General features: G+C 38.3%; 1 protein-coding gene across 3 annotated transcripts in view; it reads left to right on the top strand.

Annotated features, from left to right (window-relative positions):
* Nucleotides 1-16,762, top strand: part of ITGB1 (integrin subunit beta 1) — a 42,036-nt gene that overhangs the window by 11,934 nt on the left and 13,340 nt on the right. For all 3 annotated transcript variants that reach the window (XM_081558790.1, XM_081558791.1, XM_081558792.1), the window contains exons 2-9: nt 4,638-4,704; nt 6,739-6,824; nt 10,356-10,578; nt 12,027-12,197; nt 12,778-13,016; nt 15,067-15,222; nt 15,963-16,058; nt 16,341-16,430. In XM_081558790.1, the coding sequence (XP_081414916.1) occupies nt 4,638-4,704; nt 6,739-6,824; nt 10,356-10,578; nt 12,027-12,197; nt 12,778-13,016; nt 15,067-15,222; nt 15,963-16,058; nt 16,341-16,430 (1,128 nt within the window). The remainder of the gene's footprint in view (nt 1-4,637; nt 4,705-6,738; nt 6,825-10,355; nt 10,579-12,026; nt 12,198-12,777; nt 13,017-15,066; nt 15,223-15,962; nt 16,059-16,340; nt 16,431-16,762) is intronic.

Below are 16,762 nucleotides of genomic sequence, written 5' to 3' on the forward strand. Positions count from 1 at the left end.
TATACTTAACGTGGATTGAAAATTGTTATCCCTAGGGTATCTATACTAACAGTTTGCTATTTAAAGGTTTGTTGTATTAACTAATTCTGAGAAAGTCTTCTTTCCTGGGCTTCTAAATAATGTCCAAGAAAAATGACATACAATTTAACGTATTTCAGCATAAGTTTTGAGCACTGATTTTGTGCCAAGCACTTACAGGTCCTGTCACTGAAGACACAGGAAAGATTGTGTTCTTGGCGCTTAGAACCCATCAGGGCAGATTATTACCAGGTAGTTTCAGGTGAGATGAGTGTTAGAAATGTGCCTTTATAGATCAGGGTGTCCAGAACCTGCTGGGCCTCAGCACTGCTCCATAATCCTGTTGCATTGTCTTGATTTTCTTCCGTCTGCCAACCCCCCTCCCCTTTCCTCCCAGTACCTGTCCTTGCTTCCTGTTTCAGGAAGAAACATAGGCTGTCATGCCTGAACTCGCTCAGCTTCTCACCCCCTGCCCTGACTTAGAGAAAGAGGCTGCACCTCTCTTCAGGGAACTGGGCCCCTTGTGCTCCATCCGTCTTTACTCCAAGCAGCCTGGCTCGGGCACTCTTTCCCTTCTTCTCTTCAGGCCTGCCTTCACTTCTCCTCTCTGCCCAAGTATTCTTTTGTTCACAGTCTCATCCATCTTCGCAATTTCATTGCCGCCCACAACTCTTGGGTTGGTATCTCTAGCCCTGAAATCCTGAAAGCCAGACCCGTAGGTCTTAACTTCCCACTTAATATCTTTCCTTGGTTTCACACTGGCATTTCACATTCAGATTTCTAAATCAAAATCAGTATTTTCTCCCCTAACTCCATCTTTCCCTGTCTTCCTTATTTGAAAGTGATGATCCTTTCTCTGACCATTCCTTATCTAAGCAGCCGTCTTCGTTACCTAAGCAGCCTCAGATCCCCCCTAAGCACCTGTTCGTCCGCTGTTACTCTGAAGCCTGGGCAGTACGCTTTGTAACTGCCCAGTACCTCCTGTCTTGCCATTCATCCTCTACCCCACTGATTTTCTGTCACATATATGTTGTATTGTTACTACCCCGTGCCATTTTTTGCCAGCTTCCTTGGTACATGTAGCGTAGAATCTAAACTCTTAGCATGAATGGCATTTAAGACTTTGTAACCTGACTGTAACCTCCTGCCTTGTTGGTCTCAGTCTCTGTTATTTCTAGCTTATAATTTGTCAAAAATACTTAAGTACTTTAAGGTGTTTTTTTTTTTTTTTTTTAGCTCTATGACATTTTAAGATTGTAGCATAATGTAATTTATTCTTAGTGCAGAAAATTACAGGGATAAAATAACCACTCACCCCGCTGACCAGATTTAACTACAAGTAATGCTTAAATACATTTTTTCTGTAAAGTTAGACCAAGTCAACACCAGTTTGCGGGGAGAGAGCGAGAGGTCACCCAAACATATATGTTTAGTAATGAGATTGGAAGGAAGTTACGACAGTTCTTCTCATGACTCTGTGGCCTTGACATGTGGACCTCTGGCCAGGGATGTTTCTCTGCAGGGCCTGCATGTGATTTCCTAGGTGGCTGTGGTTCCAGCCTCCAGGAAGCCTCTGAACTTGTCCTGGGAGGTTTTGGCATCCTCAGTGCACTTTGTGCTTATCTTCCTTACAGAAACCATCACGTCGCATTGTAGTTATTTGTATTTTTTGTCTTTGAACTGAAAATTCCTTGATACAGCAATCTTTGTATCTCCTGTAGGGCACAGAACCTTTCAGAATTTTCCAAGGAAGCTCTTCCAGGAGGAGGGGAGGAGTCAATAAAGTCGGTGGGAATAGAGCATGTTAAGGAAGAACGGTGAGGTGTAGTCGATGATGCTGCGTGCATTCTGTGGGTGGTAAACCGATGTGTCTACAGGAGGCAGACACCAGTTACACAGGTGGAGGAGGAGCTAGAGACCCGGGTTTACGGCTCTTTCTAGACCTTTGCTCATGAAGAGGAGGACAGTCAGGGTTAGGACAGGACCTGAAGGCATCTCTTACTGGCGGCCCTCCCTGGGAGCTGTTCTTGGGGGGAGACTCCTCAGGGCGCCTTTCTCAGCTTGAGGGTCACCGAGGAGACTGGTAGGTAGTCACGGGCCCTACCTCCAGAGATAGGGGTTTCCAGGCCGAGGGTGCTCCCCGGACCACACGCTGACCAGTGTTTCCTCGGGCATCTGGAAGTCTTGGCAGTTCTTGGGGGGCCGTGCTGCCCCCGCCTCCCCTCTCCCCGCTGCCTCTTCACCACCCCTCTGCTCAGGGCCGCTCCTCACTGCTCTGTCTCAGCCTTGTGGTCCTTGTGACTTTCCTTACCCCTGCTGGCTGCCTTCTTCCATCCCCTGTGGCTGTTCCCTCTCCTGGGGAGAAAGCCTGGCCGCGATGCCACTACTCTCGAGCTGCCTGCCAGCCTGCAGCCCTTGTGCTGTCTGCTTCTGGGGTGGGAGCTCTTCAGAGGCAAGAGGGCTTCAGAAGGCTGATCTTTAGCGTGTCAAGGTTTATAGAGGAAAAGACAGCGGCATTAAAGTAATATTTTAAAGCCATGGAACCTAAGAATGTCAGGAAATATTTTCTGCCACCAGGAAATATTTTCTGCTACCTAGTAACGTTATCTGAGTGGTCTTCTATGAGTTGTATGACATTTTAAAGGTTTTCTAAGGTAGTCTCCTGGTCCTGAAAGTGATCCGAGTTGTATTATGAAGACCCATGGATCAGAGTCCATATATGGACCAGATATTTGTTCTGTTCCCTTGGTGTGGAAACTGCTCAGACACTCCATTCATCACAGTCAGGCATTTCTTCGGGTGTCTTACTGTCCAGGGCCTTTTAGTCATAACTTTGGAATTGATAACATTATTTGAACTGCTCAGAATCATAGTCTGCGTGGATTTATTACCCATTGAACCTTTTATTCAGGCCTTAAAAGGTGAACTGTCAGTGACCCTCAGCTTCATTTGGGCTTCTGGATGCGTAAGCAAAACTGGGGCATAACAGAACTGGCCGTTCTGAGCTTGGTTGCAAAGTGGATTAGTGTGCGAGTTATTCACACTGCTTTTCTCTGGAAAACCAGAAAATGCAAGCAGCATTTGGCAGCAGAAGAAACCCAAGGATCCCAGAGTAGAACTTTTGAACATTTTTCTGGAGCTGTGGTATTGTATCCTGGAACAAAAGCCCCTGAAAAATGACGGTTTTTAAAGGAATTTTTTTTTCCTTATTAAAGGAAATTTACCAAGGAAGAAAAAAATTCCACACAGTTACCCTACCATATTGTTTTTACTAAGAAAGTGAAAAGAAGAATATACTAGAACAATTTAAAAACAAATGAACCCATTGTCTTTATATTATGCTTATAACTGTCATCTCCAGGACTCTGGTTACTTTATATGTTTATATATTATTATTTTTACATACCTATCATCTTAAATGTGTTCTTCGTATCCAAAAATTATTCTGTAAACCTTGTGATGTTGCTGCATTTTATTCTTTTTGACTCCAGTAGTCCATGAAGTTGGTTCAGTTAGTCCCTTGCTCTTTGTGCATCATGGGTAGAGGGCATTGGCATTTTTGACTTATAAACATGCTAGAGTTCTGTAATGAAAGTATTGTGCATATATATCACCTTTGATATTTTAAATTATTTCCTTTGGATGAGTTTCTAGTAGCTAGTTTACTAAGTCAGAGAGCAGAAACATTTTTAATGGTTTTTGATATAGATTGTTAAATTATTTCCCCCAGATTGTATCAATTTACAGAGCCATCTCTGGTTTCTCTTACCCACCTGCAATAAGTTTTTATTAAGTTTTGTTGGGTTAAAAAAACCTTTTTTTCCCCTGCTAGTTCACCTTTTATTGCTTTAATTTATATTTCTTTGATAAGTAGTAAAGCTAATCTTTGTTCGAGGGTGTGTTATATGTGCTTTTGGGTTTTTTGCGTTCTTGTGGAAGGGGCAGATGTTACTAGAGTACAGTCCAAGAGCAGTGACTAGTTAAGAGTTAGTGACCTATGACTTTCGCTGTCTTTGAACAACTCTGGTAAGATGTAGATTAAGGTTGTGAAAAACTTTAATTCATATGTTTATAGATCTAGAAACTGTAGGCAACTGAACTGAATATTTTACAAATTTCATGCATAGAAGTTGATTTTCTTGAAATAGTTATAGGACATCAGACAGAAAAACTGAACTGGGGGCTTGTGCAAGAAAAAGATTGAAACGTTGTAAGCAAGCTGTTGACATGATCAGGATTCTGACAGGCTCACTCACACTCACAATTCAGTGCTGAGATAGCAGAGGCATTGGGATATGCCTGATTGGCCACCTTGGAGTCACAGGAGGTAACAGAGTCCATGGGACAGAGGCTTAATATACATAGCTTTTAGGGGTGAGAATGCTTGACATTTTTTTCCTGAGCACTGTTAATTAAATATTAAACTATATTTGATTCGGAGAAAAGTAAGAGTGGTTCTGGGAACTTGGGGGGAGAGGAGGAGGGTGAGTATGGAGAAGGGTTAGGGAAGAAGATGTATTATGTTTATAAATCAGAAAATCAGGTGAGTGGGAATGATTATGCTTAATGTGTTAACCCTTTTTTAAAAAAAATATAACATTGTACGTTTTATATTTCAGATGAATTTACAACTGATTTTCTGGATCGGATTGATCAGTTCAGTTTGCTGTGTGTTTGGCCAAGCAGGTAAAAAAAAAAAAAAGTTTCTTGCTTGTCTGTTCAATATCTTGTATCACTTTTTGACCACTTTAGATTCCTGGGAAAACCTAAATCAGGCAGTCCTGCTCCTTCTGAAGGCCCTGCAGCGGCCCCACCTCTCCGAGTCCAGGGCAGGGCTCCTTGCGGTGCCTGTAAGGTCCTTTGTCAGGTTCCCTACCCACCACCCAGAGTGACAACAGGAATAGAATGCACTACATCGAGATCTTTGGGGGGATATGACAGAGTGTGTAAGTGAACACAGAGAAAGCAAAGGCATGTTACGTCTTTAGAAGGAAATAAAGTAAATGTGTAGAAGAGTAGATTATGAACTATCCACTACTATCTGAAAAAATGAAAGGAGGAGCTGTTGGTTTTCCAAAAGATGTTCTTGATCAGAAGTCTTGCAAAATGTTGGTGTTGTATAGAAGAGGAATGAAAAATAAAACTGAAAATATATTTAATCCTCTTATAAACCATGGTGCACCCAAATCTAGAATAATGGATATCCAGTTTTTTTGTTCTCCAAATCTCAGAAAATACACTGCATAGAACAGCTGTTTGATACTTGAGATGAGAGAAGTTATTAATAAATTTAAATTACATAAGACCAACAGTAACATAAAGGACCAAATTATCTGTATGTCAAAACACCATCAACAAAATGAGAAGCTAAATAAGGGTTTAATTTCGCTCACAAGTGTAGAGATCCAGTAAAAACAGTTAAAAACATGATGATAGAAAAATTTGTAAAAGGCAAATAGAAATTTACAAAATAAATGGCCAGGAAAAATACGAAGGAAAAAAAATGAAGCCTTAAATAACTGACAATTGATGTTCTTATTTATACCTGTTAAATGAAAAGAAAATCTTTGCATTAAAAAAGGAAATATGGTGTGCATACACTGCTTGTGGGGATGTGTGTTTGAATGTTATTGCTGGAGAGAGGTTAAAAGTTAATCCTTTCCACCTCAGTGTTTCTTTTTCTTTTAAATTTGTGATAAGGAAATTGAGTTTTACATGATAAGAATGGTCATCTGAGTGTGTTCATGTATGTGCACATATGTGTATATATGTCGGGTTTATGTGGCACACATGAACCATGCAATTAAAAATAATAGAAATTTTCCCATTCTATAGGCTACATTAATACAGTGGCATGTGTAATCTTTATTTTATTTTTTTTCATGTGTAATCTTTAAAGCCACGTTTTTGAAGAATTTGGAATGAAACAATTAAGTATAAAAAGTAGTATACAAAATGTATATCCTCAACTTCATTTAAGTAATGTCTAGGCATGCTTCCTTGCTATTTTTTGATTTATCTGCATAGACAAAAGACTGGGAAAAATAGACAAAAAACGTCTTTCTTAATGAGCAGGTTTTGGGTGATTTTTAGTTCTTTATGCTGTTACGTATTTTCCAAATTTTCTATAATGAGCGTGTGTTAGGTTTATAATCAGAAAACATACATTGGAGATAGTCCATGTTAGTATGTACTACATGGCAGGCATGCTGATTCTTACATGGATTTAAAGAAATACATGACATACTTTGAACACAGACCTGAAAAATCAAGGAGCTGTGGATAGGATGAATATGGACTTTTCAAGTATTTACCAAACTAAAATGAAGCAGCCTGGTTGGAGGGGGAGTATGGGTGTGGTGGTATGAGTTAAATGAAAAGAAATAATACTTTACCCAGTGGTAAGAAAATTCTTGACAATTATGACCAACTTGAGAGAGCCTGGAATTATGCCTTTGGGGGAAAAAAAGGACATGTATAGATTAAGGGTATCTAGTCTTTGCTGTAGAAGATAAGAAAGATAGCTGTCTTTTCATTGTTCTCTGTGCCAGGATGATCCAAAATCAGCTCTCTTTGGTGGGTAGGTCCGAGTCAGTTTAGTAACTAGGTGCATGGTATTTCTCTGTCATGTTCATATATATTACATTGTCATTGTGATCCTGATCTTTCATTGTTTTCTCTCTTGAACTTAAGTGGCCTAATTTTTCTTTTTCCTGACAGATGAAAATAGATGTTTGAAAGCAAATGCCAAATCATGTGGGGAGTGTATACAAGCAGGGCCAAATTGTGGATGGTGCACAAATTCAGTAAGTCAGATTGATTGTTCAAGCCTTTCCATTCATTCCGTCGTCACTTAGTGTTGCTCAAAACTGTATCCTTGGGAAGTGCTTGGTGTGACTTTCACTCACTCAGTGTTGATTGAACGAGAGTCAGCTCTGTGTGTGACCCTGTGTGGTGGTCTGGAGCTGCGCTGCCCCGCACAGGGCCCACTAGGCATGTGTGGTGACGTTGTGCACCCGATTGCTGTCAGCCTTCATACATGCCAGAGATCAAGGACTTAGTGATTTAAAAAATCATTAAGGTTGAAATGCCCCTATTTTGTATATATTATTACTTTTCCCTGTTTTTTCCCCTCAATGTGGCTATTAGACAACTTAAAAATACATACATAGCTTACCTTTGTAGCGTGTGTTGTTTCTGTTGGACAGCTTCCCAAAAAACTCTAGCCATCTCATTGAATTATTTTAGATTTTCCCTTTTTTATGATGGGAAAGGTATAAATTAATCTGCCTAATTGTGTTTTAATTAAACTAATATATACTTGATTTACATCCTAATCAAAGCCCGTTGAGGTTAGGATTTAAATTTTATTTTTTGTCATCTCTATATATTGCTTAACATGGCACCTTCCACAAGTTTAGTAAGTGTTGAATGAATGAATGGACAAATGAACACTAAGTTGGAACTGGAGGTAGAGGGGAGTTATTTTGAGGATATGTAATTTATTTACAGAGTAAATAATATCTGAAGGTTGAAGGCTTATTGTTTGTTTTTACTCAGGCACCTGAGTAAAAACCCCACATTCAAATGCCTGCGTTGTGGCCGTTACTGGTCAAGTATCAGATGTTTCATATGATTTGACCTGAAAGACAAAATGAGAAGTTTTTGTTTTGTCATTTCAAAATCTTTCTACTGGCAACTTTCTCTTCTTCAAAAAATGGTGTTCTGGAATTAAGTTGGAGACACTGGAGGAGACAGGGAGTGCCTTCAGTTTGTCTCAGACAAGGCTTACTTATCTGAAACCCCAGATTTTCTTACCTGGAAATTGAGCATGATCTGCCTCCTTTGTGTTGGCACAAGAATTGAAGAAACTTAAAGCAGTTTCACTTAGATGATTATAAATAAGTAGTACTTGCTCTTCCCAATGATAGCATTCATTTTATGAAGGTTATAGTTTATCTGGGATATAGAGTTATCCTAGCCAAATTATTCTTTTAATAATTTAGCCTTTGATCTTTGTGGCACAATTCTTAAATTATTAAAGGTATTTTGGGATATGTTTACTTGAGTTTTGTCATCTGAGTTTCCTGGGTTGGCTAATATTTGGAAATGGATGGTGCACTGGGCCCTGTACTTTGGCAGCATTTTAGGTTTGATCATACATAAAGGGAGGACAACTTTGAACTTTGAACCATCAGACCTATGGCATGCCCTTCCAGTTGTTTTTCCAAGTACAAAAATGCTCTCATTTAGTGTTACGTTTCCCTTAAAAAAAGAACTGATCAAAACTATTGTGTATTCTTTTTTATGAATATCCTTACTTTATGCAGCACCATGAAATTGATAGATAATAAATACCATATAAAACTGAACACAGAGTGACCCTAAATGAAAGGCATTTCCTCGTTTTCCTAATGACAAGATTTTAAAAAAGACTTCTGGCCAACTAACAATTTTTAGGAGTATATGTGAAATAATTAAATGGTTGTTATAAGTACACATTTTAAAATGATATGCACAAATATACATGTATACACTGTTGTTGTTCCCCTTTCTCACATTTATGAAAAACTTATTTAGAATCTTTACATCTTAGGGCTTCCCAGGTGGCGCAGTAGTAAAGAATCTGCCTGCCAATGCAGGAGTTGAAAGAGCTGTGGGTTCGATCTCTGGATCTGGAAGATCCCTTGGAGTAGGAAATGGCGACCCACTCCAGTATTCTTGCCTGGAAAATCCCATGGATAGAGGAGCCTGGTTGGCTACAGTCCATGGGGTCGCAGAGTCAGACATGAATGAGTGTACACATGTGTGTGTGCACACACATCTTAACAGCAGTTTTTTTGCTTTCACTAAAAGTAGTTCTGAGTCAGTCATCTGATAAAAATAACACATTTTAAAAAAATGGTAGTAATGAATGTTTATTAGCTGCTCTTTATTTTCCAAGTACAGAAAAGATCCTGGATTCATTATATTAATGCATTTCTAACACACCATCCTATTATAAACAAGAATATATTTTGAGCTATTTCTGTTACTTAAAAATTGTAACTCTTTTTGGTTCTCTGATTCTTTTGGCAAACATTCTTTTTATTTTTAAAATTGAGATGTGGACGTATCATATATAAATTTCAGGCATACAACATAGTCACAATTTTTAAAGGTTATATTCCATTTGTAGTTATTATAAAATATTGGCTGTATTCCCTGTGCTGTACAGTATATTCTTCTTCTAATGGGAGGATAATTGCTTTACAGTGTTGTCTTAGTTTCTGCTATACAACAACATGAATCAGCTGTATGTGTACATATATGCCCTCCTTCTGAAACTCCCCCCCCATCCCACCCCGTAGGTCCTCACAGAGCACCAAGCTGAGCTCTCTGTTGTACAGCAGCTCCCACGAGCTGTTTCACAGACGGTAGTGAATCTGTGCCTGTGCTGCTGTCCCAGTCCGTCCCACCTTCTCTCCCCCTCCCCTTCCACATCTCTGTTCTCTACGTCTGCATCTCTGTTCTTGGAAATAGGTTTCTATTTCCAAACACTGGAAATAGGGTTATCTGTACCATTTTTCTAGATTCCACATAAAACCCATTTTAAAATCACGTCACTACTGGAAGTTTTACCCCACACCACAAATACCATTTACATAGCATTACAACTTTTTGTTTTTAAAAAATTCACCCAATGGAAATACATTCTAACCCTGTTATAAAATCACTTGCTATTTTTTTTTTTTTTTTTAGTAAATTCTAAAAGGCTTTTTTCTAATAATAGCCAATAGCTTTTTTTTTTTAAACTTCCAAGAATACTTACTAAATCTGTGATAAATTTCTTGGTCTCTTTTTTAAAAAAGGTTTTGGGCTCATATATTTTCCCTAGTATTGAGTTGTTCAAAATATCTTGAAGGAAAATGCTATCTAATATGAAAGACTTCTAAGAATATTTTTAAGGGAAATTTTGGGAAAAATATTTGTTATTTGGGCATATTCATCATTAATGATTCTTAACCCTGCTGAATAATTTCACAAAAAAAATTTCTTTGAGTAGATACTCTGAATTTGAACATGAAACAGTTAAAATACACACTTAAGTCCTACTAAATATTTCTAAAATAATATAGTACTAGTTATATATTAGTCATAAAAGTATTACCTTCAAGGAGAAATGTTTTTTTGTTTATTATGGTTTGGATGAAGGGAACAACATTTTGCTTAAAACCAGAGATGAAGTACATTAGACATGTTACCTGATTTTTGCAATTTAATTGGTTATTTGCAATTATATAAAAGGTTTGACCATTTTATACCATATTTATACCTATATTTTGTATGTCATTTAGACATTTTTACAAGAAGGTATGCCTACATCTGCTCGATGTGATGATTTAGAAGCCTTAAAAAAGAAGGGCTGTCATCCGAATGACATTGAAAATCCCAGAGGCTCCAAAGATATAAAGAAAAATAAAAATGTAACGAACCGAAGCAAAGGAACAGCAGAGAAGCTGCAGCCAGAAGATATCACTCAAATCCAGCCACAGCAGTTGGTTTTGCAGTTACGATCAGGTATGGAAATCTGATTCTAGGAATGCTTTTGGGTCCACTTGAGCTTCCAGACAACATTATATAAGTTTCTGTTGAGAAATGTTGAGTAAGTTAACTTTTAGAATATTTTTGAATTTGTGTGCAGATGTAGTTTGTCAGACCATGTACCTGACATGTTGCCTAATGTCCAAAGTAAATTCTGTTAAAGTTTCAGAAAGTATTATTAACAGATTTAGTGGGTTTTTTAAAAATAAAAATATCCATCTTCTGATATAACTATATAACATAAAGATAACATTTTAATCTATTTTTTGGTTTGTTTTCGTACACTACTGTTAAAATATTAAGGTTTTCATAAGAATCTGTAGCAGTCCTGCATCTGGAAAAAAGAAAAAAATATGCCCCGTTCTCTTCTAATCTCCAGCCCTTCCACTCAGAGGACTCACTTGTGCCCTCCGCTCTCCCTCCCCTGTTGCCCCCTCTTCAGCCTGGTGCTTCTAGACCTGCTCTGGCCAACCTCTCCTGGCACCTGAAACCGCCAGGCCTGATGGACCCTTGTCAGGCCTTTTTTATTCCTTTATTTAACTCTTCTGTACAAGCGATGCCTTTGAGCTTCTTGAAATGTTCTTTTTTTGGCTTCTGCGGTAACATTCCTGTTTTCCTTCTTATCTCTTACCAGTACCTTCCAGTCTTCTTTCCGTGTCTTTTTTCTTCTTCCACTTAACTGTTGACTTTCCTCTCATGGCTTTGAAGCCCTTTGTGTGCTATAACACAGACTTTTTTCTCTCAAGCTCCAAACACAGTTATCCAACTGCCTACTATATAGAGAAAATCTGCAAGTTAAAAACTAAATGACTTTTTACCCAGACCCCTTCCTACTTGTGTATTTTCTGAGCGCATTTCAACTCATAACCTCTGGTACATCTCTTCTGTGTCCTTATTGGTTTCATGTCTTTATCCTCTTTTTTTTTTTTGGCTGTAATTTCTTAACAAGTTTGTCTCTTTAATCATCTCTGAAACTTTTCATCAGTTTTTCTTAAGTGAAAATCAGATTATTCACTGCACACAGTGCCTCCCATAAACAGAGAAGAGTCTTCATTTGACAGCGTCAGTCTCTAAAACGTCCGGTGTTCCCTGGGGTGTGCCTGCTTCACCCACCCCGTCTAGTTTGTGGTGTTCCCTGTTTTCCTTTGTCATAGTTTGCAACCCACTATTTGCCTGTCTTGCCCACTGTAGATTGGGAATGCTGTCTTTTTTTTATCATCCCTGGGGCCTGGCATTTTAAGTATTTGTAAATAAAGAGTACACAGCCATTGATTGAATTGCCTATGGAATGCCCTTGTTTTTGTAAAAACTATGTGAATAATACGGTTTACTCTATAGTGTTGACCTTATCAAGCTGATTTACTTGGCTTTTCCATTTGCTTTTGATTGCTGGCAAGCTAATTTTCTAATCTCTGATTAATTAGGGGAGCCACAGACATTTACACTAAAATTCAAGCGGGCTGAAGACTATCCCATCGATCTCTACTACCTCATGGACCTCTCCTACTCCATGAAAGATGACTTGGAGAATGTGAAAAGTCTGGGAACAGATTTGATGAATGAAATGAGGAGGATCACTTCAGACTTCCGAATTGGTAGGAATTTTGAGAAAATTAATAATTTTCATTTGTGTAAATCTTGGCAGTTTTATTCTTCACTACATACATGTGAGATTAGGAGGCTGGGTTTTAGCTTTTTCTTTCTGAGAGGACTGATATTCCTGTCACATGGCTAATGATTTTTCTTCCTCCTTGTTCCTCTGTTACTATAAAAAAGAAAGAAAGAGTCACTCAGTCGTGTCTGACTCTTTGTGACCCTGTGGACTGTAGCCCGCCAGGCTCCTCTGTCATGGAATTTCCCAGGCAAGAATACTGGAGTGAGTTCCCATTCCCTTCTCCAGGGGATCTTCCCGACCCAAGAATGGAACCTGGATCTCATGGATTGCAGGCAGATTCTTTACCATCTGAGCCACCAGGGAAGCCCTTCTTACTACAGGCTGCCATGTTATTTGACACACACTACACCACATAGATAATAAGCTGCATGTTTGTTGTTACAGGAATTTATTCATTCATTTGTTGATCTTATAAACATGTTGATTACTTAGACTTGATTTTTTAATGCAGTTTAACCATCCACCCTTCATCATCACTGCATGTGCATTTTCCTCCACAGGGTTTGGCTCTTTCGTGGAGAAAACTGTGATGCCTTACATTAGCACAACACCAGCTAAACTCAGGAACCCTTGCACAAATGAACAGAATTGCACGAGCCCATTTAGCTACAAAAATGTGCTCAGCCTTACTGATAAAGGGGAAGTATTTAATGAACTTGTTGGTAAGCAGCGCATATCTGGAAATTTGGATTCACCAGAAGGTGGCTTTGATGCAATCATGCAAGTTGCAGTTTGTGGAGTGAGTGCATTCATTCTCTACAAGGGGATATTATTTGTGTGGATTTTAAGTGTGATTTTTCTGTCAGAAAATATTACCTTATATTCTATATCATACTGATTAATCCCTTAAATTCCCTCTCAACTGTGAGTGGTTTAAAAAAAAGCATAGTTAATCTAGGTTTTAAAAGCTAAAATGCTCACCATTTGAAACAGTGGGGCAGTGTAGCTTTAGCTGGTGTTCTGGGTTTTTTAAAGAGGCTCAGGGTACCCTGGCCTTCCGGCTTTGTGACTGAGACGGTATTGGGGTTATCTGAGACGTCACCAGGAACATTAAAAGTGCTCAAATAGATTGTGTGTCAGACACCATTTTCCTTTGGTTAGTTTTCTTCTGCTTATCTTTGAGAGGCATCTTCCTCATGTCTTAGTAATTTAAAAAGAAAGTTTTAAGTCCTAGTTTGAAAGCTATATGAGAATAGATATTCTGAGAAGTCATGTAATGTTTGTAATTTTAATTACAAGATTTTCAGTGACAGTAAGCTGATCCTCCATTGGACTAGTGGTTAGAATTTTTTGACCCATTTACCAGCTGAAAATTTTAGGTGACCTTTTAATGATGTAGCTGAGGATGGAAGTAGAAAACATTGTGAGCTAGACGAAGTTTTATCTGTCTCATTTCCCCCCCTTTTTCCTTATAGTACCCCTGTGCCCTAAAAGACCTTTCTCTTCCAGATGCTTCTTAATGGTTACTTTTAAACCAAGTTTTAGTATGCTATTTGATACCCAAGATGATAATATAATATAGTGCTTGAGATAGCAGTCTTTAGACTGTTAGGACAAAGCTTCATATGTTCCCATCACTGCTCATCCACTAGGCAGTTTCCTTGCCATTCTAGAGGGCTGTTTCCTTCTCCTTGAGACATAATAACTGGTACACCTTAGGAGGTTTAAATACGGTAATCCATAGACAGTGCAAGTAGGCAGCAAACGGTTAACAACTGTATTGTGGTCACTCTTGACTTCTCACCAGGGTAGGTGCAGTTTAAGGATAGTCTCCACTTTTAAAGGGGAAGAGTAGTTTTCCAGGCGGTGCCTAGCTTGATGCCTGTTTCCTCTCCAGCCATTCATTTGTGACCCCGCTAGAAGCTCATATGAAGAAAGCATTCTCTGCGCTGTCTCTGCCTAAGACAAAACACCCTTGAGATTAAAACAGGCCATGGTATCCTGGCCGCTGCTCTCTGCGCTGACTGAGAGTAACCGTTCCACTTACTTCTCTAAATGCAGAAGAGACAGATATTCCACTTGGTCTGCCAGCATGAATAAACTTAATTCCTGCCTTCAAGGATTTTATAGTCTTAGGAGGATATATACAGATGTACAGAGTAAATAAAGACAGATGATTATAAAATTACCATTCAAGATGATTTTACCACTACTTTAAATTTTTTGCTGAATCAGGTGGAGAATAAATGAACAGACAGTACAGATGGATTAAAAGGGTTTTAATCCTTTGAAGAAGATCCTTTGAAGAAGGATCAAGCCTTTGAAGAAGATCCTTTTTTCTAGAAGTAAAAAGGGGAGGCTTTTTTAATATGGTGGCTGATAAAGGGAGTACATGCTCCAGAAGGTGGAGTAGGTATGGATGGGAAGAGGAGATAACAGTGTTTAGATAAAGTTGGGTGTGGGCTGAGACATTTTTGTTTATTCATTAAACACCTATTAGTGCTACTACTGGAGATAAGATGATGCACAAAATCAGATGTGGTCCCTGCCCTGCCCTGCGTGGAGTGGAGCTACCTTTTAGTGGGGAGAGGGACCTTGACTTGAAAAGGTAGTTTTTAAAAAAAGAGCTGAGACAGACAGCTAGGCAAGGTGAAGTTATAGTGAGGTGGGGGAGTTTTATTCAGCGGGCTCTGTGCCTTTATCAGCAAGGATGTTATTAGCATTGTGAAAAGAGAAAATACAGAATTAAGTTGAAAGTATAGTGGTAGCCTATATAAAGATTAAAAGATTTAATCTTTTCTGAATTTCTGTATGTAGTATTTTAAAATTGAAATCCTTTTCTTTTCTAGTCACTGATTGGTTGGAGGAATGTGACACGGCTGCTGGTGTTTTCCACGGATGCTGGGTTTCACTTTGCTGGAGATGGGAAACTTGGTGGCATTGTTTTACCAAATGATGGACAGTGTCACCTGGAAAATGATGTGTACACAATGAGCCATTATTACGTAAGTGTTTAGTGCCTTACATATTAAGTGGATTTGGGTTTTTAGAGTATTATAGGTAATGGGCTTGTGGGTTTTTCAGGATTGGGGTTTTGTTATTTTGGTAAGTTGGGCCCTGACCTAATGTGCAGGAAAACTTTGTTGCTGTTTTGAGGCTGTGGCTTTGTGCCTGCTTCCTTCTGAGTAGCTGAGGACCTGGGGGTGAAGGGAGTTGCTGACTCCTGGCCCTGCACCCCAGCCCAAAGCTCTGTCTCCTCTCACTCGGTCCATCAAGGGGTAGCAAGTTTGATACTATGTCTAAACAAATCATTTGTAGTTTTACACTCTTTGTCTTATTTATATATGATTTAAGAAAGTAGGCATCCTGCCTCTATGGAAAATAAACATTGGCAGTTTATTCAAGGTCTGGAAGAAATCTAAACCTTGCTGAATCTTGGTCTTTTTCTTAGTGATAATATAACCTTTAATTATGGCAATTCTTTAATTTCATTGTTCTGACATTTAATATACATAGATAATCTTTTAAAAATCTTTTTTATTGAAATTTTTATGCACACATAAAGATAGAAAAGGATTAGAAACCCACTAGACAGCACCCAGTTCAGCAATAATTTGGGTTGTTTCAGGCAGTCTTGCGTTAAGTAATCCAGATATATCTGCAAATCATTATTTTCAGAAAGTATTGAAAAACTGGAGTAGATTGGATATAATTACATACTAAATTTTATTACTTAATTTCTTAGGATTATCCTTCTATTGCTCACCTTGTCCAGAAACTAAGCGAAAATAACATTCAGACGATTTTTGCAGTTACTGAAGAATTTCAGCCTGTTTACAAGGTAAATACATACGTGTGAGATCAAAATAGGAACACATTTCTAGATCCTTATTGTTTATTCATCAAAGGCAAAATGATATGTCTGAATTGAAATGTGGGAAAATGTCATCAGATAGGCTAGATTTTACAAACGTGGTATTTTAATTACATTGCAAAACTAATTGTTTTTAGGTCTGACTCCTTATTTAGGATATATATCAAGAAATGGTTTTTAAACATAAATAGTAGGTACTCAGTAGATGCTCATTAGTCAAATTTTATAGGTTTTATCTTTTAATTGCAGGAACTGAAAAATTTGATCCCTAAGTCAGCGGTAGGAACATTATCTGCAAATTCCAGCAATGTGATTCAGTTGATCATCGATGCGTACAATGTGAGTGCATTCTAAGTAAGATCTATTTTGGGCAGTACCCTGTTGAGAATACTTTGCTCAAAAAAAGTAAAAGTCCTTTCATACACAATTTAGCAGGCCCCAGAAGACAATGTAAAACTTGTATGTAAAATTCTGTATGTGGAGGAAAAACTCATTCTCTTACAAAAATGTGTTTGCAAGGCAAAATAAAAGGCGTGGCAGGGGGTGGATTTCTAAATTCTGTTTAAATGTCGTTAAGTAATAAGTCTCTTTTTTGGAAAACAAGTATGAAACAACTTCCATTTAGATCTATAGGATTACCTCAGTCTTCTTTACTTCCCTTCATTTTATAT

Source organism: Giraffa tippelskirchi, chromosome 13 (genome assembly GCF_054371585.1).
Source record: "Giraffa tippelskirchi isolate mGirTip1 chromosome 13, T2T-mGirTip1v1.2.pri, whole genome shotgun sequence".
Classification (NCBI taxonomy): Eukaryota; Metazoa; Chordata; class Mammalia; order Artiodactyla; family Giraffidae; genus Giraffa; species Giraffa tippelskirchi.